At 43.7% G+C, this 24,651-nt stretch overlaps 3 protein-coding genes and 2 pseudogenes across 3 annotated transcripts; 1 reads left to right on the forward strand and 4 right to left on the reverse strand.

The window, feature by feature from the left end:
• Nucleotides 1-495: 495 nt before the first annotated feature.
• LOC127773588 (uncharacterized) lies at nt 496-2,401 on the forward strand. The gene is made up of 4 exons (XM_052299710.1): nt 496-793; nt 920-1,025; nt 1,759-1,907; nt 2,026-2,401. The coding sequence occupies exons 1-4, from the start codon at nt 653-655 to the stop codon at nt 2,119-2,121; spliced, it is 492 nt and encodes a 163-aa protein (XP_052155670.1). The 5' UTR covers nt 496-652; the 3' UTR covers nt 2,122-2,401.
• Nucleotides 2,402-2,602: 201 nt separating this feature from the next.
• LOC127773587 (embryogenesis-associated protein EMB8-like) lies at nt 2,603-9,121 on the reverse strand. The gene is made up of 14 exons (XM_052299708.1): nt 8,818-9,121; nt 8,636-8,725; nt 8,041-8,108; nt 7,871-7,968; nt 7,653-7,742; nt 6,902-7,024; nt 6,665-6,742; nt 6,309-6,394; nt 4,765-4,813; nt 4,451-4,507; nt 3,975-4,105; nt 3,812-3,895; nt 3,363-3,429; nt 2,603-3,291 (listed from the first exon to the last, which is right to left on the reverse strand). Exons 1-14 carry the CDS (start codon nt 9,063-9,065, stop codon nt 2,815-2,817), a joined length of 1,746 nt encoding a protein of 581 aa, XP_052155668.1. The 5' UTR covers nt 9,066-9,121; the 3' UTR covers nt 2,603-2,814.
• Nucleotides 9,122-9,527: 406 nt separating this feature from the next.
• On the reverse strand, nt 9,528-11,647 carry LOC127773589 (subtilisin-like protease SBT3.17). The gene is made up of 3 exons (XM_052299711.1): nt 11,289-11,647; nt 10,958-11,055; nt 9,528-9,882 (listed from the first exon to the last, which is right to left on the reverse strand). Exons 1-3 carry the CDS (start codon nt 11,513-11,515, stop codon nt 9,785-9,787), a joined length of 423 nt encoding a protein of 140 aa, XP_052155671.1. The 5' UTR covers nt 11,516-11,647; the 3' UTR covers nt 9,528-9,784.
• Nucleotides 11,648-15,610: 3,963 nt separating this feature from the next.
• On the reverse strand, nt 15,611-22,018 carry LOC127775129 (serine/threonine-protein kinase SAPK4-like; annotated as a pseudogene).
• Nucleotides 22,019-23,456: 1,438 nt separating this feature from the next.
• LOC127774231 (uncharacterized) lies at nt 23,457-24,296 on the reverse strand (annotated as a pseudogene).
• Between the last annotated feature and the right edge of the window lie 355 nt (nt 24,297-24,651).

Raw genomic sequence — 24,651 nt, forward strand, 5'->3', positions numbered from 1 at the left:
TCTTAATATGAAAGTTGCTTTAAAAAATCATACTACTCTATTTTCAAGTTCTTTTAGACTAATACTTAGTTAATCACGCTTGGATTTGTCTACTTATTAAGATATGTTCTTTCCCCTTCTTTCTCAGCTCATCTTCCTCTTTCCTTAAGCATGCCTTTTCAAACGGCTGTATTTTTTGCAAAAGTTTTCTATAGGAAAGTTGTTTAAAAAAATCATATTATCTATATTTAAGTACTTAATAACACCGGGCTTGTTTGGTTTGCTACCATGCCAAAATATTGGCAATACCAAATCATAGGCAAATTTTGGTAGTAACAAATGTTTTGGCAACTTATGTGTCTTATTGGCACATTTTGATAGCAAACCAAACACTAGCCAAACTACTATTCAAAATACCAACAATTTAATAGGGCATCATTTTAGCATCAAACCAAAATGGCCCACCGTTTCTCGTGCGGGGAACTCAGCCTTACTATGCGTGTCAATGTGTCATCCAACATCTCTATGATAAATTTTGGAGAAAATTTGCGAAGGTAAACGTTGCAAATATGCAGGCAACCGCATCATCGCAACAACTCTCGGCAGCACATCTCCCCTCTTCTTCCTGAGTACTCTGGGCCAATCTGCCGCCCTCCGCCGCACGCGCCATCCGATGGAGGAGGCGCAGGCCGCCGTGATGGCGCACCTGGACCAGGTCTCGGGCCTCGTCCAGGCGCTCTCCGCCGAGCTCCGCCGCGGGATCGGCCCCGCCGCCGACAGCCTTCTCGCCTTCGTCCGCGCCGTCGACTGGACGGTAACTAACTCCCCGATCCCCAGATTAGCGGAGATCACCGATTTCCAGCCGCCGCGCCGCGCCGCCTCCTTTCTCTTTTGCTGATGATTCGCGTGCCTTGTGCTTGTGGCACTGAGGCTATTTCAGGAACCATGGCTGATTTGCTTGATGGTATTCCATGCGACTCTGTTGCTCACGGCCGTCGGGTTGAGGAGGAATGCCAATTTCCAGCTCTTCATGCTGTTTCTTGCCTGTGAGTTTTCTTGTTTCTTTTTGCATATTTTTGCAGTATGTTTAGGACTGAGACATTGTCGTCGGAGAAGAGAGGCTAGGGTATAATAATATTTTGGTAGTATAATCTTCCATTTGCATAAACCGAACCTTGTCGTAGTAATTGGGTCAATAGCAACTAACAGTTTAACCGAGTTACTGCATTTGCTTAAACTTTAGCACATACAGCACTCACCTAGATGCTGCTTTGAGCACAAAGAAGTTAAAGCAGAATTGGCCACTAAACCTTTCTAAAGATGTGATGCCTTGGCAGTTGGCACAAGACAAATATTCAGGATATCGCAATGCGAACTATGATAAGGGTTTGAGTGGAAAGAATGTGATAAAATTATGTCAGGAGGCTAAAACTTGTAATGTGAAAGGAATGCATAAGGCTGAAACTTGTAATATGAAACAGAGGGAGTGCACTATAAATGATCAACATTTTATTATTCTGTCAATAATGTAGAATTAGAGTATTCTTGGTGTCTGCTAGTGTGCCACTCAAAGTCTACTACAGAGCTTGAGTTTGTGGCTATTGTGAGTTTCTATAATTGGTATCTTCTCAATTCTGATATTAGGAAGAGACAACGGATATCTCAGGACGTTAGGTGGCAGTAAATTATCTAGAATAAAAACCTGGTTGTTTGATTGATCAGAGTAGGCTGCTTGGTTTGATTAATTGTCTGATTGGTTCCATGGTTGCCTATCTGCAGATTCAGGAGTTTATCTTGCTGAAAAGATAAATAGCTATATGGCAGAGCACTGGAAGAGCATTGCCACACGAAATTACTTCGACCGCGCTGGAGTTTTTGTTTCTGTCGTCTGGTCGGGTCCCCTTATCTTCATATCTATGGTCATTGTGGTTAGTAAAAGACCTTCCATTCCCTGTTATTAAAGTCCTTATTAATTAGTTGGTGTTATGCTCTCTATCTATTTGCAGTTCATCTTGTATGCATATTGAACACTTTTTACTATTCCAGGTTAGCTCCCTTATTACATTATGTCGGTTGATGGTGAAATGGAAGAGAGCAGAACTAAGGCATCGGGCTCAGCTTGCTCGTGACAAACAGGATTGACTGAAAGGTTCCTTAGTCTGGTAGAAGAAATGATTAGAGACATGCGTCTTCTAGAATTGTAACTGTTGGTGTTTAATCACCTGATGTTTTTCAGTTGCTTGCTGCTAGTAACTTACTGCGTCGGTTATATTCTGGTGTTCATGAACTCTAGTAACAGCTAAAAACAGAAATACTAGACCCAGTATCTGATTTCATCATGTTTTGGTTCAGTAGCCACGAACATGGATGTGTAATTTTATTTAAAATCGATTGTGATAAATTGCAAACTGCATCCTTGTGCTAGCTGTATTTACCGTGAAATTATACATGGCGACCTCTTATAGTTATAAACTAAATAGAGACAAGTTAGTGGGGGTACCCGTGGGTGGATCCACTTCCATCCCTACCTCTCCACAGAAGTTTCACATTAGCTAAATCCCTCACTGATCCCCTATAAACATTGTAAATGTAGTTAGAATAACAAAGTAGTGCAGAGTAGAAGAAATGCAGAACCAGTAAAATACTGGGAAATGTTTAGTAATTCCAACTACAGAAAATTACAGAGGAATTGAATCATTGCATGACAGCATGTTACACCTATATAATTTATTTTCTTAGGAACTGATACACAAATATGAACTGTTGTTGCCAGCATTTTACATACTACACGTGAAACAATTATGTGTATGTACTGTAAGCATAATTGCCTTAGTTTCATAACCGTTTAGCAGGCAAAGAATTCCTGAACTTTTTCCTAAACAAGATAAAACCCAGGGCACCAAGGAAAGGCCAAGATGTTACAAAAGCAATGTAAGTAAGCAACCAAACAGATCTCCCGTGCGATCGAATGAGCTGATTAATGGATATCTTTACAGGAGCAATAGCATCCTGGATTTTATCTATGTTTTGTTTTGGCTGTTCCTGTGATCCTACAGGACCTTGGGCTGGCGTCACATTCTCTTGTGACCTATTACCGTCACACTCATTCTGTATTTCTGTGGCGATTCCATCCTGTTGCACACCAACCATGCCATTGCGGAGTTCCATTTCATTGGAAATAGGATTATCTGAGTCACTATTGTTGGCATCATCATTTGTCACCGCAGTTACCATCCCATCTTCCATGAAATTCACATATGGGCTTTTATCAATGGATGATTCCAACGAAGTGTGCAAGCTGTGTTCTTGTGCCTGCATTCAACTACATGTTATATCATGTATTCATGCTATCGTACGCCAGTTTGCGATTTAATAATCTCTACCTTTTGCCGATGCATGCAGGGGCTATCATGTAGAGCAAGTAGAAACTCAGAAACAGCTCCCACCCACCTACCAAATATTCATAAAGGAACACACTGACTTAATCGCTATTGGATAATAATGTATATTGAAGAAACATCACAAGTGAAAAATGGAGGTGTGAGTGGAAAGCGGATTAAAGAATTGTCTTTTCATCCCTGCCCAATTATATCCCCGCACAAAATAGTATAATTTAGCCGCTTGCACCTCAAAATACATAATTTTTGTGTTTATAAATGTATATTACTTCTACTTATCTAAAATATCCTACAAATTATCAACTACAACTAAAACAAGCTTTCCCCGGTAATCGCAATTCCTTACAAATATCTATTTTCAAGTTTCTTAGACCATGAACAGAAAGGTAACGGTACTTTGTCCCTACTATTCATAATAGGGGCAAACAACATACCACAGCTTTCCAGCAGTTAGCCCTTGAAAAAAGGCAAGATGGCCACCGTTAGGTGCAGTTGCCAAAACAATGTTTTTGTTTGCCCTGAATCACACAATGTGGACCTCATCAATACACAATAAAACTTTAGGATGGTGATCTTTTGAAAGAAAAGTAAGCTTACCTGCATTCGTCCCAGGGAATGGCCTCCCTTGTGCAAAGTGGGTCATCAAGAGCACTGATACAAAGCAGGGGCACTGACACATTACTAATGTAATTTGCACTGCTGCACCGACGGTAGAATGTGTCCACTGTCTGACAAATTTATATTGATGCAAGTTAGAGGCTTACTGGTGTTAAAAGTAGATTAAGAGGCTTACTGGCAGTTCAATTTGAATTTTGCTTATTTGTTACAAAATTGGATTTGATGCACTAGCTTATGTTCAATTCTGATCACATCCCTTTGAAAATCAAAGGTGGTAAATTAATTTGGTCCATTTATGTTTGAACCAAATAGTTGTATGTTGCTTTGCCAGTCCACCTCTACCTTCAAATGTAATTGGAACAGCACAATGCTATTTGATTTGATCTAAGTATCTAACTCATGATATTAAGCAATGCTAAAATATTTAGCAGGTACACTAGCATTAGAAAGAATACCTCATATTTTGCAACCACACAAGTGGCATGACGGTCGAATTCCCTGATAGATCGTGACTGAAAAAATGAAATAGAAGATGATAGGATAAGTACAAATTTGTGTAACCAGCCAATTAATTTAAAGGGACAATTGCTCTTTTGACCCTTAAAAGTAATCTACTGTAGCCTCTGTGAACTACAATATATAACCCTTTTTTATGGAAACTGAAACAACACTCAATACTTTGTCATGGTTCACAGGGAAAGTTCCAATGTACAGTACATACTATATACACATGAGATAATAGAACAACAGGGTCAGTCAGTCAATGTACCTTTCTAATATCTTCCCAGTTAGCAAGTCTTGCCAAGACGGGTTGGTGTCTGCAAAAACAAAATGGGAAGAAAACTCAGTAGTTGAGTATGAAGAAAAAGTGCATTCACCATCTTTGGTTGTCATTACGCAGCACGGGCTTATACTACATCCGTTGCTCTGGATGATGGTGCGAGACTGCTAAGCCTAAACATTTTATCAGGACATTTGCATATTCGGTATATTATGTATCAATTAAATTCATTAACATTGTTAGAAATTACAAAAAGTAAGAAAAATCAGAGTTAATGCAGATGGAAATGGGTTTAATGGTCTGAATGTAAACATGTACTACCTCCGTCCCAGAATAAGTTAATCTATTACTAGATGTGGACATATCCTAATACTATGAATCTAGTAAGGAGGTAGTACTTCAAGTTATTGTCCTCTAATCAGATTATCAGTAAATGGAGTGTACATTCTGCAGTTGTGGCACTTGTACTAGAACTGAAGATGGTAACTACTCGAGAGTTAGTGCTGCAAGAATTTGCTACAAGACCTAGTATCTTCTTACGGCACAGATCAGTTACAGATCACAATATGAAATACCCCGATTACTCCAACTATCACATAACTATGAGAAAATTCCTTCAATGTAGTCTGGACCTCACTAGAATAGTCGAGTGCCTTAACAGTTCAGCTAGCAACAGCTATTTGCTCTTCAAGTATCAGATCACAAGTTTAAGCAACAATTCATCAGAAAGGTCCAAACATTTCCTTAGGGTTCACATGGGATTGGAAACTCATCAGTCACCATCAAAGCAAAGCCATAAGGGAGATGTGGTCTACAGTAAATTTCTCGAGAGTAAAGACAGAAGAAATACAAAAAAACAACTGTTCAGGGAACATAAACTTCATATTTACTAATTTAATCATTCTTGGTTGACTGCAAGCAGAAGTTCTTTACTGGACGTCCCACCCTCTCCTCATTCTCTTATTTGATATTTGTCAATTAGTGCTGGTTTCTCTCCTACCACTTAACAAAAAGCCCTCTTGACCCTCCAAATCCCCATAAGACAGCACTTGACGATAGGCAACGAGTAAGACCATTATGTGGGTTCTGTCGCAATGAGCAACATGATCACAAAGCCACACTAATCAAACTGCTTGTACCTAACATATAAACTCTAACCCAGGATACTAGTCTACAATTGTCCACAAGATTGTATGGGATGCAGGCCCTTGATACCATGAGCTCAAGAATAGTGTCTCATCTTGATTTGTCCACAATGAAATTAATTTTAACAAAGATCATAAACACACATTTCAATTGATATAGGCAAGAACTTGGATCTTTAGCTAAAGGTGCAAAACGCAAACCATCATTGCCATTGTATTTTATTTGAAATGCAAATCAAATAAATTGAAAAAGGATTTATTTGATAATCACTAAACCTTGATTAGCACAAACTATAGCAATTCAATGAATAAAGGTTGTGGCAAGTTGTATACAATGTTAGTCTTGTTTAAATGCTTAGCTGGTAAAGAAGCGTAATGAGAACATACAGTTTTGCATATCCTTTCAGACCAATTGCAAGAGCTTTGTCATAACATCGTTGCACAAGCTTGCGCTGAATAAATCTGTTGGTCACCTGCAATATTGATTGATATAACAAAATATTACGGATAGATGTAAGAAAACAATTAAGAAGTATTGGTGTGAAATGAAACACTAGAAGAGGATATTATTTGCTATTTGTTATTTCATTAAGTGAGACACAGCGAAATTGTTAGCAAACAAAAATATAGGTATCATAATGCAAAATTGTGTTTCAAAACAAATAAACAATTATTTATGCATAAAATAATATCTATAGAACCATAAAACAAAAAATTCAAAAAAAAAAACTGTAGACGCTGACCAGCAGATCCCAGGGTGAGCAAATAGATACAGCACCAGCCACAGGGGTACCCTCACCTTCTTCTCCGAGATACTTAACCTAAAAGGGCAACAGATGAAAACAACATAAACAAATTGCAGCTCACTTTTACAATATTAACTACAGTGTATAGCAGAGTGCGTGCATGCGTGGAGTGAGAGCAAGCAAGAGAGATTATGCAAAACAAAACAGAAGATCTTAAGAACAGACAAAGTCTACCAGAATATTGGCACCTATGCTTGTCCCAACAGCAAATAATGGAGCCTGTGGATACTTCTGATGAAGGTAATTGACAATCTCACGGAAATCTTCTGTCCATCCAGCATTGTAGAAGCAATCAGACTGCAAGAATAAATACTAGGTTGAGGAACAAGTACCACCTGAACATTTTTCATCAACTGCTACCAAATTGATGATTCTGGGACATAATTTTCCTGGAGTCAGAACATGTATTCAAGGATTTTCTAATTTCCACATCAGCATCATTGATTGATGGTTTAGGCCTAACACCATTTCACCCATTTTCACTTTCATGCACATATCATGTAATAGACTGGGAATATGGACCACATGGTTCAAAAGCTTAATAAAAAAAATGTTCAAGTGGTTCAAAACAGGAATATGCAGTGTCTTTACATTTGCTATCAATCCTAATATCTACCTTATAAGACAAACATGAATCATTCAGCTAACAGAATTTAAGGGAGCACAAGTAACAAATGTGCTTTCCACCATATTTAATCTTATGACACTGGTTAATTAATTGCTTGTCCTCGTACGGAAGGTGCAGATCGACAGTAAGCTTCAGCAATGCCTCTCTCGAAACTTCTGCCCTGTAGTTCATTTTATCATCCTTTTGTCTTTGGACTTTAGTTTAGACAAGCATGGCTATTAAAACCAATCAGTTAAAGCAGATGACACCATCGATTTTTCAATGCTGCATATCACTATAGAATAGGAGGAAACTTACAGTTATGGAGATGCCACCCAGACCCCTATGATTGCCTACAACAACATTCCACCCTTTGCTTGCCATAGAAAAGACCAAGTGCTTCACATACTGCAACAGACAGCTGCATCTTGTTTAGAACAATTAGGGAAGGTAGCCCAAATACCTAAAATTGATTTTATGGAAAATTCCAGATTGTGTTTAAACCAAAGTTTGGTAGAGAAATCATAGGGACTTACAGCAGCAGTAGAATCACTAGTTAATCCAGGTATCACAACAACAAGAGGCGTCGAATCATCCCTAGAGATAACTCCATCACAAAAACCAACATCTTCTTCTGCAACATAGAACTAACTATCAGGCATCTCTAGCCTATTGATCTGAAGCTATCCAACAAAAACATCAGCACCTTCACAATCAGAGGCTAGTAACCAATCCAAAGCAATGGTCCCACCATCGCGAACTGTGTACAGCTGCCTGCGTTATAGAGTTTAATGAATATGGGAAACTAATTTCATAACTAAGAATTTAATAAATATGGCAAACTAATGTCATAACTAGCTGCAGCACCGTTCCAAGTTTAATTTGTAATGTCCAACCAAAACAGAACATGAGTCTCTACCTTATAGTAGCTGATCTTACTGAACTTGGAACTGGAACTCATGAGAATACTAAATACCAATATATATCATATAATAATAAAGGAACAGCATGCCGCAATTCTGCATATACCAGATTTCGCACAAAAGTTTATTGCCCCTTATTTTTATACAAAATGGTGCGCAACAATCATAACTTCATAGGGAAAAAAGGAAGCTAAAACCGCACAAGCATATCCATATTGAGAAGTTTCAAGTGATACCGTTAGGCCATTGAGCCATCAGAACAGTCCATTAACATCTCATACCAATGTACAATCAAACAAATACTCACGTTGGTGCAGAGAGACCGTAGACAAATGCAACGAGTAAATGCACAATTCCAAGACATGAATTTACTCCTACCTCCTATACGTGAACGAAGGGGGTCTCCCAGAGATGCTCAGGAACAGTGTCTGCAAATGAGGGCTCGCAAGCCACGGCGTCGCCAAGTACCTACGCGACCGACCAGCGTTCCCGATGTTAGCGGTGACATCGCAAAAAAATATTCCGACGAATCCACACAACTCGGAGTTCTCTCATCTCACCTGCCATGGAGGGAGCGGCACTTGGATGCGACGCGGTGGTAGACGTGGGAGGCGGGGTGGAAGGTGAGCGCGACGCGGCCCCCGCGGAGGCCGCGGAGGAGGTCGCCGATGAGGTGGAGCTCGAGGAAGCGGTACAGGAAGGCGCAGGCGAGGAGGAGGGCGGCGAGGGCGTAGTGCGCCGGCGGCACCAGCGCCGCCGCGCGGAGCAGCAGCTCGGCGGCCGAATCGCCGGCGGCCGCGTTTCCCATCGGGTTGGGGGGGAGGGAGGGACGGGACGGAGTTGGATGCCAACTTGCGAATTGCGATTGCGAGCGATGGTCAGACACGTGAGCCCGTTTCGTCGGTTAAGAAATGGGCGCTTGGTGGGGCCCACCTTGCGAGAGGTATTCCCCACTGTGCGGAGCTGGGAAGACACTGACTAGTGGGCCCATGCGTATTTTTGTCGTAAACGATTATTGTTACTACTTCCTCCGTTTCGCAATATAAAACTTTCTAGCATTGTCTACATTCATCATTCATTTATATGTTAATGAATCTAAACATATGTATGTGTTAGATTCATTACATCTATATGTATGTGGATAATACTAGAAAAGTCTTACATTGTGAAACGGAGGGAGTACTACTTTTGCGAATGTGAATAACAAAGCAAATACGAAGACAGGGAAGGTCTTCCACAGGTGCAAACTCAGCAACATGAAGACCCAAAATTCTAAAAGAGAATAACATTAGATCAACACATAGTTATATATAGTATCAAATGATCTTGTTATACATTAGTGCATTACAGCCTTTTTTTAATACTCATTACAAACTTAGGATACAAGCTAAAAGATCATTGTATCCACTGGGGATGTACAGGTGTTGCATCTCTTATTGTTACTACCATATAGTATTACAACCATGCCATGAGATGCACACACCAGAAACACTTGCATTACACTACCTTATCAGCTAGGCCGGTACACTACACAAGACTAAAGGTGTTCATTGTGCCAGTGCCAGCCCCGGGTCCATGGAGCTGGTATGTCTGGCTTGGTACAACCTGAAGAACACCTGGTTGCTCTGCAACAAAAGAGGCAGGAGCCAAATCAGACGTAAGGATACAAACAGAAGTGCAAATGGCCCAAGTACGATTCGCACTATTGGCGACTTTAGCATACATACTTCAGAAACTTTACCAAAATCCAAAGAAATCATGTGCTGTATTGTAATCTATAACCACACGACACTGGCATGTACATTAGATAAGTCTTACTTGATTAATGATAAAAAAAACAGTACACTAAGAAATCCGGTAGCTGCTTGGTCATAGATAGCGTATATGTAAGATCGAATCATGTTAGAAATATAAGTTAAAATGGTATTAATAAAATCCACGGTGAAAAGAAAAACCTTGCATATATAATCCTAGAAAATGAACAGATGCAAGTCCAGTTCATAAGGAATAGGTTTTATTTGCAAATATCTTATCAGTTTGGCAAATACTTACAATAACAGCTAAGAGCATCAGAATTCACAAATATCCTTCAATAGGATTGTTCATACTATATGGGATAAGTAGGATGTAAATTGATACATCCTGGTCTACAAAGGAAATGTTGTACTTCCTGGTCTCCAAAGTACCAAATATTACATGACAAATATGACTGAAGCACATTATTATGGGGCAATGAAGAATTAGTTATAGTTATAATGTACAATCCCCGAACAGGTTCTTAGTAGCTTACAATCCTATGATTTGTGAGTGTGCACTTAAGCCTGAACCTGGGTTTGTAAGAGAAAAGAATGATTGCTTTCGCAATTATTGCAACGGAAGACTACAGTGTGAAAGAAACTTTGATAACCATCAACATTACCACAGAACATCACCAATCAATCACACCTAAGTCCAAAGATCTAAAAGCTTAAGGATCATACTTAATTTTACTCAACAAGATGGAAGTTATTCAGTACGGCCGCTGTATTACAGATTGACAAATGATACATTTATGTTCCAATAAGAATTTGAGACTCCGATGTTCATCCATTGGTTTGGTGCCAGCCAAAAACCAGATTTATTCCTCTCGTTTCATTTTCCAGATATAGAAGAACGGTAAACGGGCATAATTCTGAAAGAAAAATAGGATAGAGTACTCACTCTTGAGCTCCTCGACCTGCTGGGGAGTAAGCTTTGCAGAGAAACCGCTTGCGGCGTGCTTGTAGTGGTAGAGCACCGCCTCCTTTGCCTTCTCCTCGCTGCAATCAACCAACCCCAAAATCAGCAAATCGCCATACAATCCACACCTCTCAGAAAACCCTATTCCTACCCAGTATCACCACGGTCATATTGGAGCTAATCGAGCCCCCAGAAGGACACAAGTTTCTATCTCAATCGAACCACCGGAATCCAAACTCCTACAACCGGAGCAACATAGATCGCACAAATAGTAGAAACAACCAGGCCGGGGATCCAAATTCCGCGAGTATACCTGCCGAGGACGGGGGCGAGGGTGCGGATGTGGAACTCCTCGGGGTCGGCGTCCGCGGGGCGGTCCAGGTAGACGATCTGCACGGTCGCTTCCTGCGCCGCGGGGGCCGCCTGCTCCGGCTGCTCGGCCGACATGGCGATCTGGGGAACGGATGCTGCCGCCGCGAGGAAGATGAGGAGGAGGATTGGGAAGGAGTTGCTGAGAACGCTCGAGGATTTGGTCTTCATCACCCGTGGATTCCGAGGTCTTAATAGCCGTGATATTCTCGTTCCCTTCCGCGTTATCTTGGCTTGATTTGCTTTGCCTTCTCGACGAAGTTTTTATTTTTCTTCTTCTCCCCCACAAGTTTTTGCAGTTTGGCTTCACAAGGTTTGGTTTATTCTATAAAAAGGTTTTCTGTGTTAGATTTAATTGAGGAAAAAAAGGTTTTCTTCTGGGATAAGAAAAGGGGAAAATAAAAGAAGCTTGTATGATTATGAAGCTTTTCTCGGAGTACACCTCATTCTCTTTCATATTATCTGTTTGCTTATTAGGTAGGCAGAGTCACCACAAGAGGAAGAACTTTTTTCAATGGGATAAACACATGGCATGATTTCTCATATTTTTTCCAATCTGTGATAAGTAGTGTGATGGCAATTCACAAGTATTGAAAATATAATGGTTTTGTTTGAAGCCAATGGTAATGCAAATGTGGCAAAATTTCTTCACAATTGAACGAAATTTGACATTATTTTTTTTAAGATAATGAAATATAATCCTGATCTTTGCTCACAGAATTACAGCTAATTATTAAAAAAAAGTTTCAAACATAATCACACCTCAAAAGAAGACATAATAGGGACACATCCAAACTGATGGAGACGCACACCGGTACTAACACCAATAGAAAAAAAATAAAACACACACTTATTGAATTCTATTTGTGAACCTCCAGCCAAAATTGGCGAAAAGTTGCACAACCGTTCAGTCTCATTGTTTAATAAGCCAAACGGCATATTTGCAAACGAGAAGTATTTGTAAACAAAACTTTTATATACTCCCTCCGTCCTATAATATAATAGATTTTAGAGGGATGTGACACTGAGCCTGTCCAGATTCATAGTTCTAGGAAGTGTCACATCCCTCCAAAATACATTATATTATGGAACAGAGGGAGTATGTTCTTAGCAACCTAAAAGCTAAGGCTGAAAGATAAACTTCGATGAAAAAACAATCCAAAAATCAACTTCAAATTTAAGATTGAAAATTTAAATTTTCGTTGATAAGCATAAGCATAAGCGAAAAGATGAGGCCGGTTGACTCCAGTTTGCGACATGCAACTTTTATTAATTTAGTGCCATCATCACACTTTTGTAGAATAACCCATGATCGGAGCCAATATGTTGCACTGAAAAGTACATGCAAATAAGATTTAAATGATATTTTATGAACTCTGATATCAAATTTTACCAAGATTTTAACGCTACTAAGTACTAACAAATGGGTACGTAGAGAACCAAACTACCGAATGACGAAACAAGAACATTAAACCTGTAAATCATTTTATTCCAATAATAATTTGAAGAGCCTCGTATAACCAGGTTCATATACGAGAAGAGTAGAACAGTGTGCTCCTCTGCTGCTCTGCATCTCCCAACGAAAGCAACACAATCACTCAATCAGGGTGTGAATGATCCTGCCGTCCGCTACGAGCCGAGGCAATCAAATGACCGTTTGATCACTACTATCCCAGGCCCAGATTAAGGCGTGAAAAGTCTATGCGAAGGCCCCAGCTTGGGCCCAGCCATCTGGGCCGCTTCATGGGCCGTAGAACAATCCTACTTACTCGCCATCGAAATCTCGATTCGTAGCCGAACGGATTACGACTGACGGGGGTCGGAGAAGAAAATTCCGAACCCCCACCAACCTTCGCAACCACCTGCGTGGCTGCGTGGTTTCCCATGGGCCATGGGCCATGGGCACCGAGGAGGTATAATCCTGCTTTGGTTAAAGACCACAACAGAGAGACTCCTTAGCTGGTTCAAGTGTCTCCAATTTCCATCGGAGGAGGTTACCATCGGACGTCTAATAAAAAACGAAATATCGGCCGCCTCTCACAGCCCTTAGTAGCAGTGCACCTAGCACTACATTGGCTACTAGCACTATATTATAATGTACACATATTTTTATTCTTCGAACTCTTTTCTCTTAAAATATATATTTGATCTGTAATTTGATTACATCATTGGATTTGTTATAATAAAATCTTTATAACAAGATCTCACATGGCTATATGTTGATATAAAAAACTACTAAAACATCATGAAATGCTTATTGCAACAACAGGTAGTACCATATGTGACATTTCAAAAACCCATTGCAACAAAAAAAAACCTTTAAAGTGCAATATAGTCCATATCTAATTGAAACATTTGTTTCTCATTGAGTGAAACACTGAATTTTAACAGTTGAAACATATATATTTTTTTCGTCAGAATATAATCATGCAAGATCTCATTGTAAAGATTTAATAACAACAAATATAACACAATAATCGGATCATGAATCGCATAATTAGTTTGGAAGAAAAATAGTTTTAAAGATCATGTCTCAATTTGCATGTTCCTATATACTTGCATGCAAGTTGTGCATGCATACGGCTGAGTAAAAGTAACTTAGAAAGAGAAACCAGGAAAAACATCAGGAAAGGTGAATCAATTTTAGACTAGTATAGAGGAGGAAGCTGGCGTCCGATGTTTGTCTTCCCGTCGGACGCGCGACACGAAGCATTTTCCATTTCCATCTGGTGTTTAGTTGTCCATCGAGATATTAATGCCATCGATAAAAGCAACTTCCTAGTTTCTAGAAATGCCATTGCACAAGCCTCTTTCTCCCAAAAATACTATCACCGTCAATTCAACACCATTACAACCGTTATTTTTTTTAACAATGACCATTTTTCCCTCAGTGCAGAATATACCCAGTTTTCATGGTAAAAGAAAAAGAGAGATGAAACAGTGAAAATTTCTAACCCTAACCCTAGAACGATCCTGATCCAGGCGGCTCTCCTAGCGGCAGCTCGGTGCAGGGCTCGGTGACAGCGATGAGGCGTCGGTCCACGGTGGCGGCATGGCGGTCCATAGCAGCGATGGGGCAGGACGCGGCGAGGAGGTCGCAGGCGGCGGTGCGGCTATCCATAGCGGCGATGGCGCGGGGCTCGGCGACGGTCCACGGCGGCGGCGCAACGGTCCACAGCGGCCGCAAGGGAGAGGCGGGTTTCTAGCGGCGGAAGCCCCCACCGATGGCTCCGTCCCTGCTCCTCCTCCCAGAGAATAGCCACTGGACCTCGGAGTGGAGATGGCACCGCCGCCGTACTCGCCTCACGAACCAGGAGCAATGACATTGGCCTCGGGGTTTCTTCTTTCTCTTTGTGCTCGCTTCCCGCCGATGTCCAGTGGTAGGTTAAGTTTCTTTTGGATTTCTCTTCCGATGCAGAAATACTGAGTTGCTGCCTCTGCAGTGGTGTTTGCCAGTTGCTCCTCCTCGTGTGGAGGTGCAGCGCGTCCGGACGAGGCGAATGTGTGAAATTGGTTTGTGAATTTGATTTATGTGAATTTAATTCTAAAATAATTTGATTGATAGCAAAATTGATGTCTGAATTTAGATGCTAACAGAAATATGGATCAATGCAAAATAATGTTGTGTGAGCAAACAATGCAAATGATGTTGTGTGAGCAAATGGTTGCCTAGGGGTAAAATTGTCTTTTCATACAACTTAACAGAGAGATGTTAACAACAGTTTGACTGTGATGGTATTTTTGGAAGAAAGAGGTTTGTGCAATGGTATTTTTGGGAAGATGCTTTTGTCGATGGTATTTCTGGGATTAGGGTGCTTGTCGATGGTATTTCATGGATTTTCTCTTAAAAAATAATCTAGGAAGTAGGTCGATCCTACTGTTCATGGTCATGCCAACCATGGCACCGACCATTTTGGATGGACCTGAAAACATGGTAGCGATCTATCTTCTTTAGGCTTTTAACCAAGCAAAAGCTATGTTGATGCACAGATGCACTCCAAAGAGTATTGCTATACGTACGACCTAGTTGTACAACGAGAGACATGCAACCATAGATCAATTAAAGGAGAGCATCTTCATATGCACTGTGGCCGTTTACAACTATTGATCAAATCCAATCGTACGTGAATCGGACAATTGGGTCGTATGCATAGAAAAATTTCACTCCAAATTATCCAGATTATTAAGAGATGCTTTGCCGCACACAATGGAAAATCTCTTTATCCAAAAGACAATCGGATGGATTCATGTACAAATCATCTCTCCTTCAGAGTGAATCTTAAGATCACACATACATATTCGACTAAAATTATGTTCCAAGATGCAAAAAGGTATAATTTAGACTACATTGTATCTGCAGCCAGAATTGCATACAACCTACCAAACGCAAACTACATAGCGATGCAATTATCAACATGCCCGACCTTACAAGTAGCACCATCTAGCCGATGCTAAGTGCTTTCATATTCGGAGTTTCCTTCTCTTGGACCTCCCTTTGGAATCTTGTCACATTCATCTTCCTCTTCCTCGTTCTCTTCTGGCCCCTCCTCCTCTTCCTGCATTTCCTCTTCATCTGATCTGTAATCAATATAGCCATCGCCGAATGATTTGGGTATTTTCTGCGCTTCTTCCATGAAAGTCATGATTTCTCCACTAGTTTGGGCTGAGAAAGTAGGGAAATAGTCATTCTTTGTGAAGTAGATAGATTGTGCCTCTTCTGTCAGCTCCCTCGGGAAATTCTTCAAGAACCATGGATGGTTCTTTATTTCCTGCATGGTGATTCTCTATACAGGAAAAGAAAAGAGCTCATCGAACTTGAGTTCTAGAGTAAGACCACAGCTCGATATGGCTCATTCACTAGTATGGTTTACCACATGCCATAATTAATCACCACATGAAAATAAAGTCACTTATGGATATCAATATGGAAACCGAGATAAATGTTAACTTGCGTTCATTACCTTCGATGGATCACTGACAAAGATTCGTGATATGAGTTCTCTGCAATCAGTAGATATGTGGACTTGCTGTGGTATCTCATATTGAATTGCTTTTATTAGCTGCAAACGAAGATAAGCCGCCGGAATTCATGAGTGTAAACAAGACCGCAAATATATTCACAGAAATGCCAATGAAATATATCCATGAGATTATAGGACTGAGCTATCACCTTGACGGTCTTCATAATATTCTTGGGATCATCCTTGTCTTCAAATGAGTAGGCCCCCGCAAGCATGACATAGAGAGTAACCCCACACGACCATACATCTGCAAGCTACAATATAAAAATACACTTGTCACTAATTAATTAACTGTGCTGTCTAAAAAACAGGATGTCACGCCCAGAAATTCCCGAATAGAATTCCAAGCAGAATGTGCATTAAAACCCCCGTCGAGGACCGGCCGGGGTACACAAACGACAAAGTCGACATACAGATCCACGTCTTACAAACATTATAAAAGTCTTACATAAATGCAGCGGAAAATTAAAAGATAAATGGAGATAAGCCTTGACTTGGACTGCAGCGGGAACACCACTCCACATGCATCCTCGACGGCACGGACGAAGCCTACTCCTCGGAGAACCCACCATCTGTCACGCACACAAACTCTGGGGGTTTGGGGAAAAATAGAGCAAGACTGAGTACAACCACCGTACTCAGCAAGTCATACCGGAATATAGGGTATGATGCAGGATATAATCGAAGGACAGCTTGAGCAGTTCATTTGCATAAAGCGAGCATTTAAAGACGGTAGTTGAAAGCAGTAAAACAGTTGTAATAATTACTCAATATTAACCATCCACTGTCCAACGCTACACCACGTTGCAACAGGCCCCACCATCCACCTGAACTAATCAATTCCATTAGACTAGACTAGGGTGAGGCTAATCATGGTGAATCTGGTTGACCGCCCATAACCGCAGGCACGGCTATTCGAATAGTTTCACTCTGATCAGAGGTGTACAACTGTACCCACAAGACACAGCCCCACGACACGTTTCCGTGCGCTGACATGCCACCACAACATACCGGAAAGAGGCCGTGACAGGACCCTTCGCTAACCCCCTCTAGCCAAGCACACCACACCTTAGGTTTCACTCCCGTCCCCAGCGGGCAATGGGCAGTCCCCTCTCGTGCCTAGGTGAATCCGGAAGCGACAGAGGCCGTCGCAGGGCCCGCCCCGCTCCATCACGCACACCCTTGCTTGGATGCGTCAACTAAAGGAAAGCTACACTACAAGCCCAGCCGTTGCCCACGCTGGCTTGTGGTAAGTACGAGGAATTCTTCCAGGGTTTCCCGTGAACCGGTCCTTAAGTGCCATGGGCGCGACCATCAAAACCATGCACCCACAGCCCACCATAAGGTATATTTTAATTGACTAACACCAGGACGGTGGCTTTAATCCAACACCAACACTAGAACCTGAAGTCTATGCATTAATGTGATTTCCCCCACGGTGTGCTAATTGAACTAAGCATGGCTAAGCAATCCCTAGTCCAATCTCTAGTCATGTTATATCCCAAGCTAACAAAGGAGCATGGTACAAAAGTAGCATGGCTGTAACAGTAGGTAAACATCCCATAGTATCATTATAAAACAATGCAGTATTTAAAGGAAAACGGTAGAGCATTTGCAATATAGGATCAACATGTTCAAGTGACAAGCATGACTTGCCTTCTCTGCTGCTAGAGGAACCTCGGCGACTATTTCAAAGTACACCGGAGCGTCGGGAGAGCCGGAATCTAAGCGACATACAAAGCAAACAATACAAACAGGCTATAAGACTACTAAAACAGAGAACAAAACCATTTTTAGTGGATTCTATGCACTTTTCTTGATTTACTGAGACTTGAATGGGCTTAAACGGAGCTCGGATGAATTAGATATGAATTTTAGAAGATTCGCTGTGTTTTTACTATAACCAGAAAAATCCTTAATTGATTTATTGCGCAATAATTAAAATCTCGGGGAGAGAGAGGGCGGCGCCGACATGCGGGCCCCACATGGCAGTGACTCGGGGGGGGGGGGGGGGCGGTCCGCAGTGGACCGGGGAAGGAGCGGCGCACCACGTGGTGCACACGTGGCGTCGACGCGGCGCACACGTGGCGGCCACGCGGGCGGCGGGGTTGGATGGCCCCGATCTACCCGAGGGTAGATCGGACGGTGGCGGGAGCGCGTGGCCAGCGCGCACGGGCGGCTCAAGCCGGCCCGGCGGCCATAGCGCACGGCGGCGGCGCAAGGCGGCGGCGCAAGGCGGCGACCGGCTGGCGGCGGTGTCGTGGCGACGCGGACGGCGACAGCGGCGGCTAAGCGGTGAGAGAGAGAGAGAGAGGAAGAGGAGGAGGGGCCTCACCGACGACGATTGACGACGGCGAGCGACGGAGGGCGATGGCGACGGCGGGACGAGCTCCGGAACCACCTAGCGAACACGAAGAAAGGGGTTAGAGAGAGAGAGGAAGATGGAAGAGGGCGAGGACGCCGGCCGAAGGCGGTGGCCATGGCGGAGCTCACCGGCGCGCGGTGCGAACGGGGTTCCCGCGGCGGAAAGCGGTGGCGGAGAGGCGGACGGCGTGGCCCTCGGGCTTGCGAACCCGACGGCGGCGACGACGCGGCTCGGCGTGGCGGCTAGCGGCTACCGGAGCGGCGGCGATGGCGGCGGAGAGGAGGGCGACGGCGCTAGGGCGATAGAGGGCACAGGAGAGCTCGGCGAAATAGAGAAAAAGAGAGAGGGGAGAGCGGGGGTGCTTTATATAGGCTCGCAAGGGTCGATCGTGGCCGGGATGGCCGCGATTTCGCCAGCGGAGTGGGGAGAGGGGGAGAGGAGAGAGAGGCGGGATTCAAAAATTGAATCCTGGACGTGTCGAGCGCGGGCGCGGGCGGGAGAGAGAGGGAGTGGGCGCGGGGAAGGCGGGCGCGGGCGGCGATGTGGGCAACGTGGCCCAGGAGGCGCGGGAGCGAGGGGGCGGCGGTGGTTGCGGGATGCGCGGCGGCGGCTGGAGGTTGGGGGAGGACCCGACAGGTGGGCCCCACTTGTCGGTGACCCCGGGAGAGAGGAGGGGGGGCTTGGGCGGCCGGCTGGGCCGTGGCCTTCGGCCGGCCCAGCGGGGAGGGGGAGGAATATGGGCTGGCGGCCCATTGGGAAAAAGGAGGGAAAAAGGAAAAAGAAAAAAAAAGGAAGGAAATGAATTTTCCTGGGATTAAATACTGCTTGTGCTCGTTTTTAATTGGTTAAAATTATTTCTAGAGCTTTGAAAATTCCACTAAAAATCTTGTTAGCATATTTCGACATGTAGAACTCAAGAAAAATTCCACATGCCAATTCCGATTATTATTTGCATTAATTTATTAGGGTTTCTCTCTTGCTTTTACACCGATATTTTCTCAAGGCGATTTATAAATTCAATTTAGGCTTGGGAAAAGAACTTCAGGGTGTGACACAGGAGTACCATTGTAAAGTAAGAGATATATCTTCTATCTGAGTTTTCAATTGGTGATAACAAAGTATGCAACCAATCAGTTCAATCATTACTAAAAGTTCATTTCAGCCCTGCAGTGCTTATCTTTCCAAAACTGTGTAACTGTACTATGAATTAAGAGATCATAGTAGAGTATAGCACACTAACGCTGGTTGAACTTCTCTCTTGTTGACAACATTACTCCAAAATCATCTTCAAGAAGAATCTAACATGCTATACACACAGGAACTAAACCTATCTCAAAGGAAAAAAAAAACAATGACAAGGTCATCCACAATTTGTCAATTTTAGTTAGTGTAACTAGTACCATGATTCAATCAATAGTAACTGTGTTGAAACTAGAAACGATATCATACTCTGTAAGTCAAAACTATTCTTGTGATGAAAGCACATGAACGTATACCATTATTCGCATATGGCTTGCTAATGTGATGGTTCTTGGTACATCAAACCATATCTGTGCAATAGTCTAGGTTAATTAGGCAATGCCAAAGTGCTTAGAAAGTAATAATTCTATATCTAAATAATCAACTTGTACTTCCAGTTCCAGGTTTTTGCTGACATGGAAAGTATTAATATGCATGCCATAATGAAAGGAAAATAAGAAAATAAGCCATATATGGAACCAAGATAAATGACGTGCTTCTGATAAATGTTACCAAAGAAACATCAAAGTACATATCATAGGTAAACAAGAAGCTATTTAACTCACCTTCCCATCATACTCCTGGAGGTTTAGTATCTCTGGTGCAATATATGCCGGAGTCCCAACTGCTGATTTGGGCCTTGAATGCAACATTGATGACTGTTAGAAATGGCAAACAATTATTCCTGTTCAAACTAAAAAAGAACTAAAAGCATGAGCAAACTCTGAATAATTGGAGACAACCTTGGAGTACCCAAAATCACATATCTTCAGGCGCGGAGCTGCGCTGCCATCCAAGAGAACATTCTCCAGCTTCAAATCTCTATGGCATATTTTCTAGAAAGTAGCGAAGATGGTTGCAATATTTAAGCATTTTTTCAGGTCCCACTCACGTTATTTGAGAAAACATACTAGCAGTTTCTACTACACATACTACAGAGCAACATGGAACATTAGATTATTGAATGTGCTGATAAGATAAGACCAATTTATTGTTTATCCATACCATGTGATGGCAATAGCTTACACCCCAAATCAATTGCTGGAAGAAATATCTGGCCTGCATTAAGTAGAAGAAACAAACTTTAGAAGCATAAAACTTTAAAAAATATTATTGAAATCAAAACCAGAGATTATATATTGTGACCTCATCCTCACTAAATCGCTCAAGATCGACAATCCGATCAAAGAGTTCTCCACCAGATGCATACTCCATCACGATTGCAAGATGTGTATGAGTTAGGATCGCCTGTGCAAATTGAAAACAAAGCATTGTTTATTTTGTTCCACACGGCATGGGATTATGAGAGAAAGGAGTTAGATCAAAAGGAGATCAAACTTAAATGCACCCATAAAACCGAGATTAAACCATAAAGTGATTAGAATGAAGAAGAAACATGGTACATTCCACAATTGTCACCTTCAAATAGAAAACACATCACCAAAACCCATCAAACTAGGGAGGAAAAAAAAAATACAAAATCGAATCCTTACCCATTCAATATTCATGCTCAAGAAACTAGTAAATCATGGCTTAGCAGACAATTAACCCAGACGAACAAAACAATGAGTGAACAATCCTTGACTATCTGCTCCCATTTTTTCTAAACCAAAAATGTTTGCTCCTCATCAACAAGACAACAATAGATATACACCTCTATGAACTGGATGATGTTTGGGTGCCGCAGCGAACGGTGGTTGACACCTCTATGAACTGGATGATGTTTGGGTGCCGCAGCGAACGGTGGTTGATGATCTCCCGGTACGCGCTCTTGTTAATCTACGCAAAAACCAATCCAAAGCCCCATCAGAACAACCAAATGTTGGCCACCGGATCCACACGAGCAAGACCCACCAAACCCCAGCCTACAACCCCAAAACCCTATTACGCTAGTGAAGAGGGTAGAAGGACTCGGACCCGGTGATTGCCGCGCGGGATGGTCTTGACGGCGACGAGCTCCCCGTTGTCGCGGTTGCGCATCAGCCGTGTCACCCCGAAGTTGCCTGACCCGATGCTCCGCACCTTCTCGTACGTGTCCATGCCGGCCGGCGCACGCGGCAACACACCTACCTACCTAGTGGGGAGCTGAGCACTCTGATCTGTCTCTCATGCTGGGGGAGGCCACCGCCACCGCCGTCGGGGAGAGGAGGAGGAGGAGGAGGGGAGATCGACGAATCGGTGATTGAGGGATACAGGTGGAGGCGGCGTGTCGCGTGTGTCGCTTTGCGGTGCATGGCGCGGCGTGCCAGGAGCCTGTGTGCCTTATATATAGGCACTGGCGCACTGCGTGTGGGGGCCACTGTCACTGCCATTGGCGTGTATAGGAAGAAAGACGCCGACGACCGGTTCTGTGGCATGACGAGTACACAGCAGATGCTTCCGAAACTGCTACTGTATGCAAGTATGTACAGTACATAAATAGGGGCAATAGAGGGGTAATAAGTCTACTGCACGATCGATCGCTAGTCCAACGTCCCGCGCGATCACACGATCCTACAACCCCATGTGCGGATGCGTGTTTGTTGGACTTCAGTTTGGACATTCCTATTTAACAACCCATATATTAGCCTATTTTTATTTCTCAGGCATTTTCTTAGCCCACATTTGTTTTCTTCAATGAACACTATCGTGTGGTTTAGAAAAAAATTGTCTGCAAAGCCTTGTTTTGTTTTCCCGGCCATTTTTTTTTGAAACAACCCGCATAAGATAGTATGATGTTTCTATTGATAAAGAAGGAATAAAATACAAGCCTATAGTCCTGGGAGACTATAGTCAGGAAAAAGAAAATAAACAACCACACCACGCTTATACGTCTGATCCTATTGTTTAAAACAAAACAAGCACACAACACCCTCAAAGGAATAGGACTTCTAAATGACGTCTCCAAGAAGGAAAACGACGCCAAAAGCGCCGCCGCCGTTCGTCCTAGGTAACCAGGACGAGGTTTTCACTTGAAGAACCCACTGGGAAAATAGAAAACACGGCAACACCCCAAGGGGAAAACGGCGCCCGCAGGCGTCGCCGTTGCCGGCCCGAAGGCTAGGCTTTCGCCCGTTGTTCTACTCTCCCGCGTTAAAAAGTGCATGCCAGTTCAGCAGAACCACCATCTAATCCCCTTCGACGCGCATCCACCGCGCCGACGCCTCGCCGCCGGCTAGCCATCGAAGAAGAGTCCCAACCTTCACCGTGCTTCACATCCATCCACGTGGTTGGGTTGGAGAGGGAGAGGGTGAGAGAGAAGAATGGATCCCCTCTCCCCCGCACTCGCTCGTCCACTGTGGCCATCTTTCGGCGGCAAGCCGCCACCGCAAGAGGGCAGACGCCTGGAAGGAAGCTCGCCACAGGCTTGAACACCCACCCTCACAGCATGACCGTCGTTGCCGCCTTGACCAGACCGCCTGTGTCAACGGGTTGCTTGGTCGCATCGCCGTCGCCTCCATCCTCCTCACCGCAGCCATCGCCTCACCGTCACCACCGCCGACGGCCTTCACCACCGCCGATCCATCGCGCCGTGCAGCCATCCCCTGTCGGGAGCTATGCCACGTCGCCCTCCGCCGTTGTCGGCCGAGCCTCCGCTGCGGTCGCCACCGCGGCCTCCACGCACGCCGGCCTCCGCAGCCTCCAGTCGCATCGCCGTTCGCGGCCTCCGCACACGTCAGCCTCCAGCCGCGTCTCCCCGCGCCATCCTCCACCGCCTCCGCCACCGTGGCCTCGCCGTCGCCACCGCGTCCTCAGCACACGTCGGCCTCCTTCGCCGGCGTCCGCCAGCCGCCAGCCGCCGCCGCCTCCGGCCAGATCCGGCGTGGATCCGCCGGATCCAACCGCGGGGAGGCCGGATCCGGCCGCAGCGGCGTCGGATCCACCGTCTCCACGCCGCGTTGTCAGCCTTACACCGCGCGCCGGCCCGCCATCCACGCGTGGAGACGGGGCGCCGTCGGGGGTTGGCCTCGCCGCCGCCATCCCGACTGGCCACGCGGTTCTCCGGCGGCGCGCTCCGGCGGCGGCGAGGGGAGGGAGAGGAGGAGAGAGTGGCGGCGGAGGCGCTAGGGTTTCCCCCCGGGTCGCCCACGCGTGGGCGACGCGGGGGCGAGCACAAGACTTTTTCCCGGCCATTCAAAATTCACATTTTCGGCATAAATAGTACTGTTGTTTTGCCCAGAAAATATATATAGAGAGAGACTTTATACATTCAAACTTTATATATAGAAACTTTATAGATGGAAACTTTACATAGGAATATCTTCGTACCAAAATTTATGCAGATAAAATTAAAACAAATAAAAATAAAACATCCAGATGGACCTGGGGCAGACCACATGCATGGCATGCCTGCTCGATGGGCCTTCCGTGGAAAACATGCAAGCAAAAAGAGAAAACACTAACTAGAAAAAATAAGTGAGAGCCTGTGATTAATCAAATTGTTGCTCGTATTTGCCAAAAAGAGAAACTAAACAATCCCGTATGTAGTTTGTTGTGCCAAAAAAGGAACTTTAAATCTAATCTTGCGTGGTGAGCACGAGCGATTCGCTCATTAGCTATTTTGGACAATAGGGTGGTCAAGATTTTATATTTTCTCCTAAAACTAGGGTGGCTTGGTTCTACGAATCTTTTACCCATAATTCACCAACTCACTCTTACACCTACATTACTCATTCATCAAATCCGACGGACGAAAATCATCC

This window comes from Oryza glaberrima, chromosome 5 (assembly GCF_000147395.1).
Source record: "Oryza glaberrima chromosome 5, OglaRS2, whole genome shotgun sequence".
In the NCBI taxonomy this organism is placed as follows: domain Eukaryota; kingdom Viridiplantae; phylum Streptophyta; class Magnoliopsida; order Poales; family Poaceae; genus Oryza; species Oryza glaberrima.